The sequence below is a fragment of the Heptranchias perlo genome, chromosome 9, assembly GCF_035084215.1.
Source record: "Heptranchias perlo isolate sHepPer1 chromosome 9, sHepPer1.hap1, whole genome shotgun sequence".
NCBI classification, from domain to species: domain Eukaryota; kingdom Metazoa; phylum Chordata; class Chondrichthyes; order Hexanchiformes; family Hexanchidae; genus Heptranchias; species Heptranchias perlo.
Window position 1 is genome coordinate 50,468,620 of NC_090333.1, and position 17,439 is coordinate 50,486,058.

Consider the following 17,439-nt stretch of genomic DNA (forward strand, 5'->3'; position numbering starts at 1 on the left):
CTGATGGATGCCATCAGTAACATCATGGAATCTGGGAAATCCTGCAGTGTGGAAAACTTATAGGGCCTGCTCATTTTGCTGCCACCTTTCAAAGGGGAAAGTGATCATAGAATCATAGAAAGTCATGGCACAGAAGGAGGCCATTCAGCCCATCGTGTCCGTGCCAGCCAAAAAATAGCTATCCAGCTTAATCCCACTTTCCAGCACTTGGTCCGTAGCCCTGTAGGTTACAGCACTTCAAGTGCTCATCCAAGTACTTTTTAAATGAGTTGAGGGTTTCTGCCTCTACCACCCTTTCAGGCAGTGAGTTCCAAACCCCCACCACCCTCTGGGTGAAAAAATTTCTTCTCAGCTTCCCTCTAATCCTTCTACCAATTACTTTAAATCGATGATCCCTGGTCACTGACCCCTCTGCTAAGGGAAATAGGTCCTCCCTATCCACTCTATCTAGTCCTGTCATAATTTAATATACTTCAATTAAACCTCCCCTCAGCCTCCTTTGTTGCAAAGAAAACAACCCCAGCCTATCCAATCACTCCTCATAGCTAAAATTCTCCAGCCCTGGCAACATCCTCATAAATCTCCTCGGTACCCTCTCTAGTGCAATCACATCTTTGCTGTAATGTGGTGACCAGAACTGTACACAGTACTCAAGCTGTGGCTTAACCAATGCCTTATACAATTCTAGCATAACTTCCCTGCTCTTATATTCTATGCCTCAGCTAATAAAGGAAAGTATCCTGTATGCCTTGCTACCTTCATGGATCTGTGGACATGCACTCCAAGGTCCCTTTGTTCCTCTACACCTCTCAGTATCCTCCCATTTATTGTGTACTCCCTTGCCTTGTTTGCCCTCCCCAAATACATTACCTCACATTTCTCTGGATTGCATTCCATTTGCCACTTTTCTGCCCACCTGACCATCCATTGATATCTTCCTGCAGTCTACAGCTTTCCTCCTCACTATCAACCACACGGCCAATTTTTGTATCATTTGCAAACTTCTTGATCAAGCCCCCCACATTCAAGTCCAAATCATTAATATACCACAAAAAGCAAGGGACCTAGTACTGAGCCTCGCGGGACCCCACTGGAAACAGCCTTCCAGTCGCAAAAACACTCGTCAACCATTACCCTTTGCTTCCCGCCACTGAGCCAGTTTTGGATCCAACTTGCCACTTTCCCTTGGATTTTTTTTTATTCGTTCATGGGATGTGGGCGTCGCTGGCGAGGCCGGCATTTATTGCCCATCCCTAATTGCCCTTGAGAAGGTGGTGGTGAGCCGCCTCCTTGAACCGCTGCAGTCCATGTGGTGACGGTTCTCCCACAGTGCTGTTAGGAAGGGAGTTCCAGGATTTTGACCCAGCAACGATGAAGGAACGGCGATATATTTCCAAGTCGGGATGGTGTGTGACTTGGAGGGGAACATGCATGGGCTTTTACTTTTTTGGCCAGTCTGCCATGTGGGACCTTGTCAAAAGCCTTGCTAAAATCCATGTACACTACATCAAACGCGTTACCCTCATCGACCCTCCTTGTTACCTGCTCAAATTCAATCAAGTTAGTCAGACACGACCTTCCCTTAACAAATTCATTCTGACCATCCTTGATTAATCCGTGCCTTTCTAAATGACGATTTACGCTGTTCCTCAGACTCGATTCCAATAATTTGCCCACTACCGAGGCTAGAGTGACTGGCCTATAATTACTCGCTCTATCTCTTTCTCCCTTTGTAAACAATGGTACAACGTTAGCAGTCCTCCAATCCTCCGGCACCACACCTGTAGCTGGGAAGCAAGTTATTATCTTAATGGCAAGAAACTGGAAAGTACTGCAGTACAAAGGGATCTGGGGGTCCTAGTGCAAGAAGATCAAAAAGTTAGTATGCAGGTGCAGCAGGTGATCAAGAAGGCCAACGGAATGTTGGCTTTTATTGCTAGGGGGATAGAATATAAAAACAGGGAGGTATTGCTGCAGTTATATCAGGTATTGGTGAGACCGCACCTGGAATACTGCATACAGTTTTGGTGTCCATACTTAAGAAAAGACATTCTTGCTCTCGAGGCAGTACAAAGAAGGTTCACTCGGTTAATCCCGGGGATGAGGGGGTGGACATATGAGGAGAGGTTGAGTAGATTGGGACTCTACTCATTGGAGTTCAGAAGAATGAGAGGCGATCTTATTGAAACATATAAAATTGTGAAGGGGCTTGATCGGGTGGATGCGGTAAGGATGTTCCCAAGGATGGGTGAAAGTAGAACTAGGGGGCATAATCTTAGAATAAGGGGCTGCTCTTTCAAAACTGAGATGAGGAGAAACTTCTTCACTCAGAGGGTGGTAGGTCTGTGGAATTTGCTGCCCCAGGAAGCTGTGGAAGCTACATCATTAAATAAATTTAAAACAGAAATCGACAGTTTCCTAGAAGTAAAGGGAATTAGGGGTTACGGGGAGCGGGCAGGAAATTGGACATGAATTTAAATTTGAGGTTAGGATCAGATCAGCCATGATCTTATTGAATGGAGGAGCAGGCTCGAGGGGCCGATTGGCCTACTCCTGCTCCTATTTCTTATGTTCTTATGAAGGATTGGAAAATGATGGTCAGAACCTCCGCTGTTTCCTCCCTTGCTTCTCTTAATAGCCTGGGATACGTTTCATCCGGGCCTGGCGATTTATCTACTTTCAAAGATGCTAATCCCCTTAATACTTTCTCTCTTATCCCATCCAATATTTCACACTCCTCCTCATTAACTACAATCTCTGCATCATCCCTTCCCTTGTGAAGACAGATGCAAAGTATACATTAAGAACCACATCCACATCTCCTGCCTCCACACGTAGGTTACCTTTTTGGTCTCTAATAGGCCCTACTCTTTCCTTAATTATCCTCTTGCTCTTTATGTATTTATAAAACATTTTTGGGTTTTCCTTAATTTTACTTGCCAGTACTTTTTCATGCTCTCTCTTTGCTTTCCTAATTTCCTTTTTAATTTCACCCCTGCATTTTCTATACTCCTGACACGATGGGCCGAAGGGCCTCTATCCGTGCTGTATAACTCTATGACTCTAGGCTTTCTGCAGTATTGAGCTCTCAGTGTCTGACATAAGCTTCCCTTTTTTGCCTTATCTTACCCTGTATGCTCCTTGTCATCCAGAGGACTCTAGATTTGGCAGTCCCACCCTTTTCCTTTGTGGCAACATGTTTACTCTGAACCCCTTGAATGCCTCCCACTGCTCTGACACTGTTTTACCTTCAAGTAACTGTTTCCAGTCCACTAGTAAAATTGGCCTTTCCCCAGTTTAGAACTTTTACTCCTGTTCTATCTTTGTCCTTTTCCATAACTATACTAAATCTAACTGAACTATGATCACCACCAGCAAAATGCTCTCCCATTGATACCCCTTCCACCTGCCCAGCTTCATTCCCTAAAACTAAATCCAGAACTGCCCCCCCTCTTGTTGGGCTTGCTATGTACTGGCTAAAAAAGTTCTCCTGAATGTAATTTAAGAATCCTGTGCCCTCTATATCTTTTGCACTGATTGTATCCCAGTTAATATTAGGGTAGTTGAAATCCCCGACTATTACTGCCCTATTGTTTTTGCACTTCTCAGAAATTTGCCTACATATTTGCTCTTCCATCTCCCTCTGACTGGGGGTCTATAGTACACTCCCAGCAGTATGACTGCCCCTTTTTTGTTCTTTAGCTCAAACAATATGGCCTCATTTGATGATCCTTCTAACATATCATCCCTCCTCACAGCCGTAATTGTTTCTTTAACCAATATTGCCACACCTCCTCTTCTACCCTCTCTATCTCATCTGAAAATCCTGTAACTAGGAACATTGAGCTGCCATTCCTGCCCCTGTTTAAGCCGTGTTTCTGTAATAGCTAAGATATCGTATTCCACGTGTCTATCTGTGCCCTTAGCTCATTTGCCTTATTCACTAGACTTATGCACTGAGGTATATACCATTAAGCACCGCCAAACTCCTTTGTTGTCTAGTTTCTAATCTTTGTTTCCTCTGCCTTCCAAACTCACTTACTCATTTTCTGCCTTTCATTTCCAGCTCTGCTTCTCTCTGTTCTGAATTTATGCTCAGTTCCCATCCCCCTGCCAACCTAATTTAAACCCTCCCCAACAGCACTAGCAAACCTCCCCACGAAGATATTGGTCCCGGCCCTGTTGAGGTGCAACCCGTCCGGCTTGTACAGGTCCCACCTCCCCCAGAACCCGGTCCCAATGCCCCCGGAATCTAAAACCCTCCCTCCTGCACCATCTCTGGAATTCCCACATGGCACAGGATGTGCATTCGACAGGTCTGAGGTACCCTGCCATGCCTCGATTTATTATATTATTAACTAAACTTAACAAAAATAAACTTAAAAGACTTAAAAAAAAACTCACCAGAAAAAGAACACTCACCAATCAGCTCCTTCCCTTGTGCTGACGTCACTTTAGATGTTTTTCACCTCTCTCCCCGCTGTCTCTCCTCCTTTTATCGCTGATCCCGTCTTCCGCTGTCTCTCCTCTCTCCTTTTATCGCTGATCCCGTCTTCCGCTGTCTCTCCTCTCTCCTTTTATCGCTGATCCCGTCTTCCGCTGTCTCTCCTCTCTCCTTTTATCGCTGATCCCGTCTTCCGCTGTCTCTCCTCTCTCCTTTTATCGCTGATCCCGTCTTCCGTTGTCTCTCCTCTCTCCTTTTATCGCTGATCCCGTCTTCCGTTGTCTCTCCTCTCTCGCTCCTTTTATCGCTGATCCTGCGTTCCGCTGTCTCTCCTCTCTCCTTTTATCGCTGATCCCGTCTTCCGTTGTCTCTCCTCTCTCTCTCCTTTTATCGCTGATCCTGCGTTCCGCTGTCTCTCCTCTCTCGCTCCTTTTATCGCTGATCCTGCGTTCCGCTGTCTCTCCTCTCTCGCTCCTTTTATCGCTGATCCTGCGTTCCGCTGTCTCTCCTCTCTCGCTCCTTTTATCGCTGATTCCCCCATTCCGTTCTCTCTCCTCTCTCACTTCTCCTTTTATCGCTGATCCTGCGCTCCGCTCTTCCTCCTCTCCCGCTCCTCCTTTTATTGCTGATCCCATGCTCCGTGCTCTCCCCCTCTTTCGCTCCTCCTTTTATCGCTGATCCCACACTCCTTAAAATCTGCCTGTAGGACTTCATCCCTCTTTCTACCTATGTCGTTGGTACCGATATGGACCATGACCTCTGACTGATGAAGGTGTTTTCCCAGATGAACAGATGTACCTCTGCACTGTGGAGTGATTGATGTTGCAGACCTCTCCTGAGGCAGCTTGGAATGAGTTGGAGGCATAGAAGCTCTAGGTTGTGGTGACTTTGATTGCCACTGGTAGTTCCGTTGATGTAGTGGAGATTGTCTGCAGATAAGATTGCAGTAGATGGCACAACTTCGTCATTGCCTCCTTGGTGAAATAACGTCTGTGAAGACAGTTGTAGATATGATTTTGTGAGTAAGGGTGGGGCAGGCAGTCTGTCTCTGGAGCATACCATTCTGCATACCATTCCTTCTTTCATCCTCTTCTTTTGCCTTCAAATTCGCAAATAGAGAGGAATGCTCAGTCCAAATTCCTCATTCCCCGATAGTGTGGCACATTATGAGTGGCACAAGATTGTGAAGGATTTTGCACTTTTCAATATGGACTTTTAATACCAAATTTTAAGGAAAACTAAAAGAATGGACTCGGAACCCTGGATTTGTTAAACTTGACCGAAATCAGAAGGCATGCTGGGCAGTTGACCAAGTTTGAAATGTATCATGGATATTATTATTGCTTCAGACTGTTGAAGACTAACTGCTGTGCTCAAGACTTGATGTACTTTTACAGAGATAAGGACAAGGTTAGAGATAAAGTTAAACCATAACAAAGGCTGATTGGACTGTGGGAAACTATTATACACATCAGCAAGTCGTTTTTTTAGCAGCAGCAAGGGCATAAAAACAGCCATTTTAAAGTAATTTCTAGGACACACAGAAGAAGCAGTTCAAAGAAGATGACAGTGAAGAATTAACCCTTCAGTCTCCCGAAGCAGTAGAATTGATCATTCTGAATTTTGAGTTGTACTCCCGGATAAGGTTGTAAGCATCTTTATCTGTAAAATTGTCGGGTCTTAATGTCAATAAAACCATTTATTTAGAAAAGTTTTTCAGCCAGATTGATTATTATCTCTCATACCCAAAAGAGTTTAAAAAAACTACAATTGATTTAGGTTGAATGTAACACATTACATTGATATTATAATTGTGATATTATGAAATTCCAAATCCTGTTCTATGCATTATAGATAAAATTCTTGTATTGAGTGATATAGCCTAGGAAGGCACCAGCTTAATTATAGGTCTGTGCTTAGCCATGGCAGATGTACAGGTGATATGATTGGACTCAGCATGCCTGGAAGGCAAAAATTGGTCAGAGTTCCTGCTCCTTATTGCTATCCATGACTCTTGTTTGAAGGTGTTTGTGTGTATACATTGTGTGAGAACAGGTTGGGGCTGAGCTGTGATGCTGCCCCTCCACCACAGTTGAATAGTCTGTCAAAACTCTCAGTCCAAACTCAGTCATTATGAATGACCATTTGGGCGATGTGCTGGAGGGTTGTTGGTACTGTGGAACCATACCTTAACACAGTCATCACCTTCAGGATAAAAAGAAGGAAAACTTTATAAAAACCTTGGTTATTAGGGTTTGGACATGAGCAGCATTGTTGTCCAGTATGTGCCAATATCGTGACATCCCTACTTTGTGCTGAGAAAAGAAGAATATAATTGACAACTATACATCCAGATGATAAGGTTTCCAAATAAAGCCTGACCAGAATGACTGTAGAATTCTTGATAACTCTCAAAATAACTGATGTCAAAGAAGTTTATTTTAAGGTTTGGAGGGAATGTGGATATCTGTCTACATAGTGAGAGTGCCACAGGGCAGATGAGTGCTCAGCTGTTATCTATTGCTTCTTGCAGTAGAAGAGGGCAGCGTTCCGACAGGGGTACACCGTGTCGACATTATTTTCCGTCCATTTCTAAAATAATTTTAAAAATACATGTTACCGTTTTTTTCCTCTTTTATCTCTCCTCCTGCCTTGAAAGTGTGGCCACTAGTCTGGTTTGGTCATCACATCTTAGTCTGACGCCTATACTGCAGCATTTTGCAGCAAAGATCACTGGGTAGTGATCAGCAGCAGAAACTTGGCTGATTTATCCGATTACTGAGCCTAGGTAATGCTGAGTACAAGTACAGCACCCTAACTGCAGGCCTGGCTGAGATTGCCTAGTTCGGCACAGATGCAGAATCGAATTTGGGTTGTGTTTTTTTTTAAAACAAATCACATATTTATTTTTGAGCTGACAAATTGACTCCTATTTACTGAAGCATTGCACAATGTAACTAAAATTCTTCTGTACGATTGGAATTTGCTGTGCCTGATTATGTATCTGTCCATCTACAGTGAATTGGTTCTAAAGGTCAACCAGTGGGTTCCATAGCTTATTAAAGAGTACTATTTGAAAATTTGTCATTATTTCCATGCTATGGTTTTGCGTATTATATTCAAGCAATAGTCTAGGGGTTCTTTCTGAGCCAGTTTCTAGAGGGTATGTTTTCTGGCTATGAACATTAGAATATTGTTTTGTCTAGCTTGTCTCCTTTCATTTTTGTTAGAGAAAAGAACATTGAGAGGGGACATGATCCAAGTATTTAAAATATTGAGCGGAATGAATACTGTGGATATAAGCAAATTATCTAATTTAGATTATGAGCATAGAACTAGAACATACAAGTATAAAATTAACAAACTTCAAGCAAGACCTGAGTTTGGAATAATCTATTTCACTGAGTCGTGATTGTGTGGACTAGACTCTGAAGTAATGAGGTTAATGTGTGGATTTTCTTTTAAAGAGAGCAGGATAAGCAGTGGTTAGAATCAGGATTGAGGGTTACAATTAAGAACAGATGAAGAACATTGAATACCTTGGAACAAATTCAGATTGTTGGGACCATGGTGATATCATGCCAAGTAAGGCAAAGACATATCATGTGGCATGCAGGGATAGAGAGATGTTTTGGAATTACACATGGTGTAGATTTGGGGATGGGCAGAAATTTTGCAGAATCTTTCCTCAGGCAACAAAATGGACAGGCAGAGTCCATAATAGAATGGTTTCCACTTGATCTGTGGAAAGAGGAAGCCGGGTGGGTCAAATAACCTATCCTTGTTCTATGCTTTCTTATGTTCTTCCTTGGTAGTGGCAATATAGAACAGTGTAGATCAATAAGGATTTGTACCTTGAGTAGTCCAACATATGGCTCTGTGTATTGTTCTCAACAATTGTTGTTGATGGAGGAATGTCCAGAACACAGGGATGTGAGTGCTGCCCTCAGTACAACTTTCTCAGCATGTTATTGCTCTCTCTGGGTAAGAAGGATATACATAGATTGTACAGCACAGAAACAGGCCTTTCGGCCCAACAGGTCCATGCCAGTGTTTATGCTCCACATGAACTTCCTCCCACCCTATTTCATTTAACCCCATCAACATGTCCTTCTATTCCTTTCTCCCTCGTGTACATCTAGCTTCCCCTTAAATGCACCTATGCTAGTCACCTCAACTACTCTTTGTGGTAGCGAGTTCCACCCTCTGGGTAAAGAAGTTTCTCCTGAATTCCCTATTGGATTTATTAGTGACTAACATATTTATGGCCCTTAGTTCTGGTCTCTCCCACAAGTGGAAACATCTTCTCTACATCTTGCCCTCCCCTCCCCTTTCAGCATTCCGAAGGGGCCATTCCCTCTGCGAAACCCTGGTCCACTCTTCTATCACCCCCAACACCTGCTCTCCTTCCTACGGCACCATCCCTTGCAAGCACACAAGATGCAACACCTGCCCTTTCACCTACTCCCTTCCCACCATCCAGGACCCCAAAAACTCCTTCTGGGTGAAACATTGATTTACTTGTACTTCTTCCAATTTAGTATACTGTATTCACTGCACAAGATGCAGTCTCCTTTACATTGGAGAGACCAAACGCAGATTGGGTGATCGCTTTGCTGAACACCTCCGTTCAATCTGCAAGCGTGGCACTGAGCTTCCGGTCGCTTGTCACTTTAATTCTCAGTCCCACTCTGACCTCTCTGGCCTTGGCCTCCTGCACTGTTCCAGTCTACTCCTCAATACAAAGTTGCTTAATTCAAATTATCTGGTAATTTAATTCTTTTCAAGCATTAAATTCCCACTTTGCTGTGTTATTTATATTGCTTAATTCAGATTTTTGGATAATTCAAATTCTTAAATGCAAAAACCACTTCAAATTATCAGGTCTAGGCTATAGTTGAGATTTCAGATGTCCATTTTTAAAACAAAAGTCAAATCATGCTGCTGGATTTGCCAAATTGAATTCCAGATCGAAGCATGTGATAAAATGTTTTACATGTAGGTATCCGTTAAATTCTTTTGTCAATTGAAAGCCTTTCTTTAATTTCTCAAAATGTTATTTTAAAAAGAACTGATCTATTTCTTGTAGTCTCTCCTCTTGTACCCTGAAATGAACAGCAAGACCTTTACAACTGTTACCATGAAATTGTGGAACGAGTGTACTTTTTTGTGACTGTCTGTTACTCATTTGCTTTAAGGTGCTAAATGCTGGTACCAGTGTGAGTACTGTTTTACCAGCGTGATAGCCTAAAAGCTGCCAGTATGTCTAATGGCATGGCTTTTACTGTAACATTTTATGGAATCTTTAAAGCATGAGATGGAATTGCATTCCAGTATGATGGATTTGTGTGAGGTACTGAAGAGCTGCCAGCTTCTAGGGAGCAATCCGCAACGTGACTCTGCACCTCCCGTCCAGGAGAAAACACAGGAAACATATCTGGGAACAAGAACGTGCAAACTGCATTCCAATAGATTTGCAGCTGTGTGAAGCTGTGTTGTAATGCACTGATATCAGTAATGCTACTATTCATGTTTTTTTGTTTAAGGGTGTGTGTGTTTATGTGTACCTGTTGTCACGATTTTTGATCACACTTTCCTGCCAATCTTTACTATTGCCAATTGCTATCAACATTTCCAATTTAATTTTGCTGTGTTAACTGTCATGACGTAGTTGCAGCCTCTGTAGAGCGAGTTTCTGAAGGCATTCTGCCAATTCCATCACCATCTTGTATGTAACTTGTATTTACCAAAAGACTGTGGGCAGTGTCACAGGCAATTTACTAATATGTATCTGCAGGCACTTCCTGGCTGCAAAACCCTACTTCCTGCTGTCACATTTTCATCTGCACTGCCCTGTCGGGAGTCCATTCCAAGTGTTGATCATTCTTTGTGTGAAGAGCTTCCTGATATAGTGGATCAAGTGGAATAAATTGTCACTAAATTTCTAAGTCCACATTTTTAATGGAAACTTTCTGGTCACACTGTAATTACACCTTCCTGCCAGAAGTGGTGCATTAGAACCTCTGTTTTGCATTTCCCAGCCTCTTCTGAACAACTGCACTTCTCCCCTTTCCAAAGCACATTAAGTTGTACTATTCAGCTTTAAAGAGTAATCTCAAATAAAGATATTATTTAAAAATAAGGACAGGATGTATGACTTTAAAATAGGAACTGAATTATGTCTGCACGCCCTGGTCCAATGATGCCGACCCTCCAACCTCCAAACCCCCCACTTCACCTGAAGACTAAACTTGATCGTCACTCCCCATGTGCAGCGCCGTGCGAAATGAAATAAGTAAATTTCCTGTGGTGCTGCTTGTGGGCAGAACAACAGAAGCCCGGGGGTGAGTGGGAAAGTGTGTGTGTGTGTGGATATGGATATATATATTATATAGTGGATGTCAGGTGAGGACAGCATTGGGCTTGGCTGTGATGTGCTAATACTGGCTAGGCTCACACATGACTGATGAATGATTACGCAGGTGAGGTACCAAAGATGTTACTGGCACCCATTTAACTCGAGAGAGAGCCATTTGCCTTAAGGAGAGGAGTGAGATTTTTTTTAAATAGGCAGAATAATTGTCCATCTGATTATGTCATCTCTTGACACTTTTCCTCTTTGCTACGTCGTAAGGAAACGTGAACAAAGTTGTTCACAATGACGGAATTGGAACCAAACTTGCAATCTGAACATCAATGCAGTTCTTATTTAAAATTAATATCTATATCTTTTTAAAATGACATGTCAAATACATGACATGAGCAGGAATGTGTGATAAAGAGCCATGAGCTATGACTTGAATCCCATTCAGGTGTTGACCGTAACTTTCATGACTTCTTTGCTTGTGGCTTATCCGATCATCTTATTGGTGGGGTGCAAACTGTGATTGTTTTATTGGTATTTTTTCCCACCCAGTTTTCTACAGGTTGGGGTACACTGCCATGGGTGTCAGTCACCAACCGGTACTTCTCCTAATTGACCATTCTTCATTTGTGACCCTAGATGGTGAGCGTCGGCTATTTGACAGTGGGTGGCATCACAGTCAAGTCAGTCTTTCCTCACTGCATTTATATTTTCCATCAGAGGTAACTGGATATTAGTAAAGAGTATGAATTCTGCATATGTTTGTTTCCATTCAAGGCCTGAGAATGTTGAGACCAGTCAGACCATCCCCTATTGACACCCCTGCTAAGATCAATTAACAGAACATACCAGGGATTGAACCTGGAACTTTCCTGGTCTGTGTGGCTTAGTAGCACACCAAGCAACACACTTACCAGCACAGTTGTCAAGAGTGTGTACATTGTAATTGTACAGTGAGTTCCTGTTGGAGTGTATATATGTGCTTTGTTTCTCTCTGTTTAACTATAAATACAATTAGCTTCTAATCCGCCTGATTCCAGTGCAGTTTTGTCTTGTAAGCTGTTGAATCTGTGTTTCCAAGTACAAGATTTTGGTATTGGTGACCAATGATCTGAAAATTTTGCTTAGACATTCACCAGTATTGTTTAAGTAGCTTTCCAGTTATAGCGCGTCATCTGTAGAATATACATGCTTCATACACTTACTGGAATTTGCTACTAATTTTGTGGGAATTTCCCATTTGTGTAACTCAACAAAGCAAGACTTACCGTTTCTTTGAATATGGTCTAAATTCAGTGAAACAGGAAATGAATGTTTTAGTAAAAGTTCAAAGTGTTTTTCCCATTTACATTTTGAACCCTCAGGACGGCTGTTGTTACCACGGATAGGCTGATTTCTGCAGATGTGTTTAAAAAAAATATGTGGGAAGCGGGCTTGTGGTGCAGTAAAGATGTATCCCACATTCAGTTCCTCTTCCAGATGATGTCATTTGGGGCAATGACTTTGGTAGGGAGGGAAAAGATTCAGCGGAGTTTTTCGTTCCTTATTGCTATTTAGTGACTCCTGGTATGCGTGTGGGCGTTAGCTGAGGACAAAATATGGGCTGATTGCAATACCTTCCCAAGATTGAATAGCCTGCTGACATTTGCTGTCTAGAATTGCCTATAGATGGTGAAATATTGGACACCAGTGCTTCGGGAACGTACCCACCATGAGCCAGCATCTTCAGCAGAGGGAAAAGTGGGAGGGAAATCTTGGAACATTTACGTTTTGCATGAGGGTTCGTCTGTAGTGATTAAAGGCCTTCTTGTATTATTTTTCTTGCCAAACTAAAATAAGCAGTTTGCGTATTCAACACCTTTAAAAAAAGACCAGGATCATCATTGAAAGTAGAGGTACGTGCGTATCTTGTAAGTATAGAGCACTTTTAACTGTTGATTCCAGTGATGGTTCTGCCCTAGAACTGCATAGAATTAACATCGTCCAGTTTGTGACACCCTTTGTTACTGCCATGATTGTTGTGTATCTCCATATAATTTGAGATAAAGTTTATCATGAGAAAATATGTTGAGAACAATTCACCAGTGGCCTTTAGCTTTAAATAAGAGGAGGTACAGCAACAACAACTTGCATTTATAGCGCGCCTTTAAAGTAGTAAAACGTACCAAGCCACTTCAGAAGAGACGTTATCAAACAAAATTTGACTCCGAGCCAAATAAGGAGATGTTAGGACAGGTGACCAAAAAAGCTTGGTCTAATGGAGCATTTATTCTACTGTCTTCCAAAGTCCAGGCTGATCACGCGAAGGCATGTGATATAACCAGTAAGCCCAAATACAATGGTGAGGGGTTTCTGTTGACCCCTGCTACAAATTACTGATATATTGAACACATAAAGACAAATTATCTAGATGTTGGGCTTGTAAAGATGCAGTCAAGTTCCTAAGGAGCGAGGGCTCGCCTACGGGATTGGTCTGAGACACTGAAGGCAAGGAAAACAGCCAGAGTAAAGCCTCAGCTATGTAACTGAACCCCTCCCCCGCCCAATGTGCCACTGCCTGAGCCTCACCCACTCCAGTATTGCTAAGTCCTTGAACCTCCGCCAATCCTGTCAAACCCAAGCTATGTCCTTCCCCAGCTATGCCAAATCCCAAATCCCCCTCCTCAGCACTGCCATAAGCCCAGCTCCACCCTTCCACCCAGTAAGTCAAACCCACATTTCATTCCCTAGTGCTGTCAAACCCCACATACTTACCTTAAACCTGGTACTTGTTGCCTGCCATCTTGCTGCAAATTCTTGGTTTTAGAAAAAATGAGTTTGAAAATAGAACATGTATAATAATCTAGGTCATCAATTTACACAGAATTGTAGAATTTGACCCAAAAAACACTGGTAAAAATGCCAGAATGCCTTTTAATAAAAATATAATTTGACACGTCAGTCACCATAATTCAATGGCCCTGACAATACATTGTGTGTTCCATGGAATAATATCCCAGTTATAAAACAGCCTATTATTTGACTCATTATGAGTAACACCACAGCAGATTCACTAGTATAAAATAAAGTATTTTCTATATAACTTCAAATGTGTCCCTAGCCCAAAAAGTCTGTCTTGTTTTCCCAATTGCCTCAAATTTCCCAACAACGTAACACTTAACACAGCATTAATCTGCACTTCGCATGGGCAGTGAGCACTTTGAGGTCGGTGTCTGTGTTTGTGGACAGAAGTCAGTGCTGCTCCCAGCTCTTCGCCCTGGTGCCTTTTCTAGCTCTGCTCCTCAGGGCCATTTCTGGCTCCTACCTGTTGATGCTTCTGGTCCAGGGATGAGATACTGCTGTAGGTGGAAATTCTCATCATAGTTTTGCAATCTAAGGAATTCCTACCTATAGCAGAATTCCATCTCTTGGAGCAGTAGAATGGTGAAAGCTGGGGGAGTGTTTTTTCTATAGCTAGATGGTGGGAATAGTGGGATTGGAGGAGTGCAATGGGATGAAGCAGGTGAGGAAGACAAGGCAGGGGTTAGAGATTGCCTTGTTGGTGTTTGAGACTTAGAGGCCATAACTGACGATGAGGATGAGGGGCTAACCAAAGATATAGGTAAGGGAATTTATATTAAGGGCCAGGTTGAGAGAAAACAGGAGGTTGGTGAAATTGGCAGAGAGAGTGCCAGGGGAGTTGAGGTGTAGCTTTGGTGCAGAGACCGAGGGCGAGACAAGGCAGGACATGACTGTAAGGAAGTCAACATTGCACTTCGGTTGAGGGGGGTGGGGGGCAGTAAACACCAAAGATTTTAAAAGAGAGGCATGAGGGATTGAAGAGGATGAGCTGCTCAAAATGATGAAAAGGTACCAGAGGAGCAACGGGAGAGGCCAAGATGAAACTTGGCGATAATAGCACATTGTCGCCATGATGGTTTGGGTGGAGTTGGTGGAAAGTGTAGCCAGGTAGGATTGTTTCTTTCTTTAAGGGGCTGACTAGCAACCATGGCCTTGATCTTAACCCCCCCACCTCCCCCCCCATGACTGGCAGGAGAGTGTCCTTCCATTGAGAGGTGCGACACTTCATTAACATATTTAAATCAGGCTCCCACAGTGCAATTGGGAGCCTGATTTAAATTTAACAGTTGCCGGCTGGGTTTCCCAGAGCTCGGGAAACCTGGCAGTGAAAGGGAGGTGGGTGCTGTCAGCTGAAGAAGGTAAGTGCTTTTATAGCATTTCTTGTGGGCCAGGATGAGCAGGAGTGCTCCCCCAGGCTCCTCAAGGAAGTCTTTGGCCTCCCCTCTGCTGATTACGGCCTTTCTCTTGCCCCTCCCGCGATTGGGACCTCCCTCCAGCCCCCACTAAGCCCCAATCTCTTGCTCCTTCCCTTCCGATTGCCACTCTTTTCCCCCCCCCCCCCACCAAGCCCCAATCCTTCTTGCTCCCTCCCTCCCGATTGCCACTACCCACTCCCTCCACCAAGCCCCAATCTCTTGCTCCCTCCCTCCCGATTGCTGCTACCCACTCCCTCCACCAAGCCCCAATCTCTTGCTCCCTCCCTCCCGATTGCCACTACCCACTCCCTCCACCAAGCCCCAATCCTTCTTGCTCCCTCCCTCCCGATTGCCACTACCCACTCCCTCCACCAAGCCCCAATCTCTTGCTCCCTCCCTCCCGATTGCTGCTACCCACTCCCTCCACCAAGCCCCAATCTCTTGCTCCCTCCCTCCCGATTGCTGCTACCCATTCCCTCCACCAAGCCCTAATCTCTTGCTCCCTCCCTCCCGATTGCTGCTACCCATTCCCTCCACCAAGCCCCGATCTCTTGCTCCCTCCCTCCCGATTGCTGCTGCCTCATTTTCCACCCCCCCCGCCCCCACACCAAGCCGTGATCTCTGGCTCCTCCCTCCCGATTGCTTCTACCCTCTAACCCCCTCTCCCCCACCAAGCCCCGACCTCTCCCTCCCTCCCGATTGCTGGGCACTGTCCCCAAGAGTCTACGGCTGTGGCCACCTGCTGATTGTTTCTCCCACCAGGCAACCTGCAATCCTGTCAATTTGGCTGGTTTCAAGTGGGAAACGGAAGAAAATAATTATAATGCAGTCCTGCTGTTAAAATATCGGGCCTATGTTTCTGCCAGTGCAACAGTGTCAGTAAAATCATAGCCTTAAAGTCATAAATGGCATGGCCTGGTTTGCGAGTGAATGAATATTCTGAAGGGATACATGGAACTGGGCAAATGTAAGGAGTCTTACAACACCAGGTTATAGTCCAACAGCTTTACTTGAAATCACAAGCTTTCGGAGCTTTCCTCCTTTGTCAGGTGAGTGTAGGATTCCATAAAGGTACAGCATATATAGTCAGAGAATGGAATCCTACACTCACCTGACGAAGGAGGAAAGCTCCGAAAGCTTGTGATTTCAAATAAAGCTGTTGGACTATAACCTGGTGTAAGACTCCTTACATTTGTCCACCCCAGTCCATCACCGGCATCTCCACATCATGGAACTGGGCAGTGATTGTTAATTTGGTGATTTCCTGTACAGGGAGAATTCATTGCCAGACTGCCCTCATGCACTTCCTCAAAGTGAGGAATGCTAGAAATTGGAACAATTTGCCATTTCATCCAACTTCAGCATCAATCACTGTAAAGTCAATAGCATTGATAAGATGCCTCTACTCTGTCAAATAAAACACCTTATGGAATCCTAGAAAAATACCCCTTACCGTGAGGGTAGGCACAAAGCATGGTCCCAGAACACAACCAATGCTCCTTGTTGCTAGCTACCAGAGACCACCCAAGCACCGTTCTGCTGTCCAATTTTCCCTTCCTGGCCTCTTTTCTCCACCCCCAACTGAGAGATGCTGCAACTATTGATCAGCATGACCCTCCTCACAGCTGAAATTGGAGACGGAGCAGAGCGGGACTTGAACCTGCATCCCTTCCCACTCCAGCGTGACATTTTCCATTTCATAGAATCATAGAAAGGTTACAGCACGGAAGGAGACTATTCGGCCCATCGACTCCATGCCGGCGCTCTCAGTGTTGCACACTGATCTAATGCATATTCTCCTTACTTTACATACTGCCAGTGTTCGTTATCTACGTCACGCTAGAAGCGTGCGCATGCATTCTGGATGCCATTTTGGGACCTCGGGAGGCTCGAAGCGCCTGAAAAACGGGCGCTACATGGCCAAATTTCTAGCCCAATGTTTCAGATTGATGACCTTTCGTCAGATGTTCTAACGCAAGGTCATTGACCTGAAACATTAGCTTTTTTTTTTCTCTGCAGATGCTGCCTGATTTGCTGAGTATTTCCAGCATTTTCTGTTTTTATTACAACCTTTTTGTGTGATGAGTGAAATAATGTTTTAACGTTTTGAATTTTTCTGCAGGATCTAAATGTAAGTGGACCCGTGCCATGGCCTTTTGCCTGAAAAAAAGAAAATCAAATATGTTGGAAATGTTCTCGACAACTCCAGAGAAAGGCATGGAAGTGTTCATGTACGTGTCCAATTCATCCATAAAATGCATTGAGGGCGAGCACGTTGCTGAAGAGTTGTGCATTCAAGCTGCCAAGAAATGTGGTAAGAACATTGACTTACTTTTCTTGTGGATTTTCTTTTGGGTAAGTTTTCTTCCAAGAAC

The 17,439-nt window shown here is 43.8% G+C and overlaps 1 protein-coding gene across 3 annotated transcripts in view; it reads left to right on the forward strand.

Moving 5' to 3' along the window:
- Positions 1-17,439, forward strand: part of jak1 (Janus kinase 1) — a 168,807-nt gene that overhangs the window by 60,729 nt on the left and 90,639 nt on the right. For all 3 annotated transcript variants that reach the window (XM_067990391.1, XM_067990390.1, XM_067990388.1), the window contains one exon: positions 17,187-17,378. In XM_067990391.1, the coding sequence (XP_067846492.1) occupies positions 17,213-17,378 (166 nt within the window). In that variant the 5' untranslated portion in view covers positions 17,187-17,212. The remainder of the gene's footprint in view (positions 1-17,186; positions 17,379-17,439) is intronic.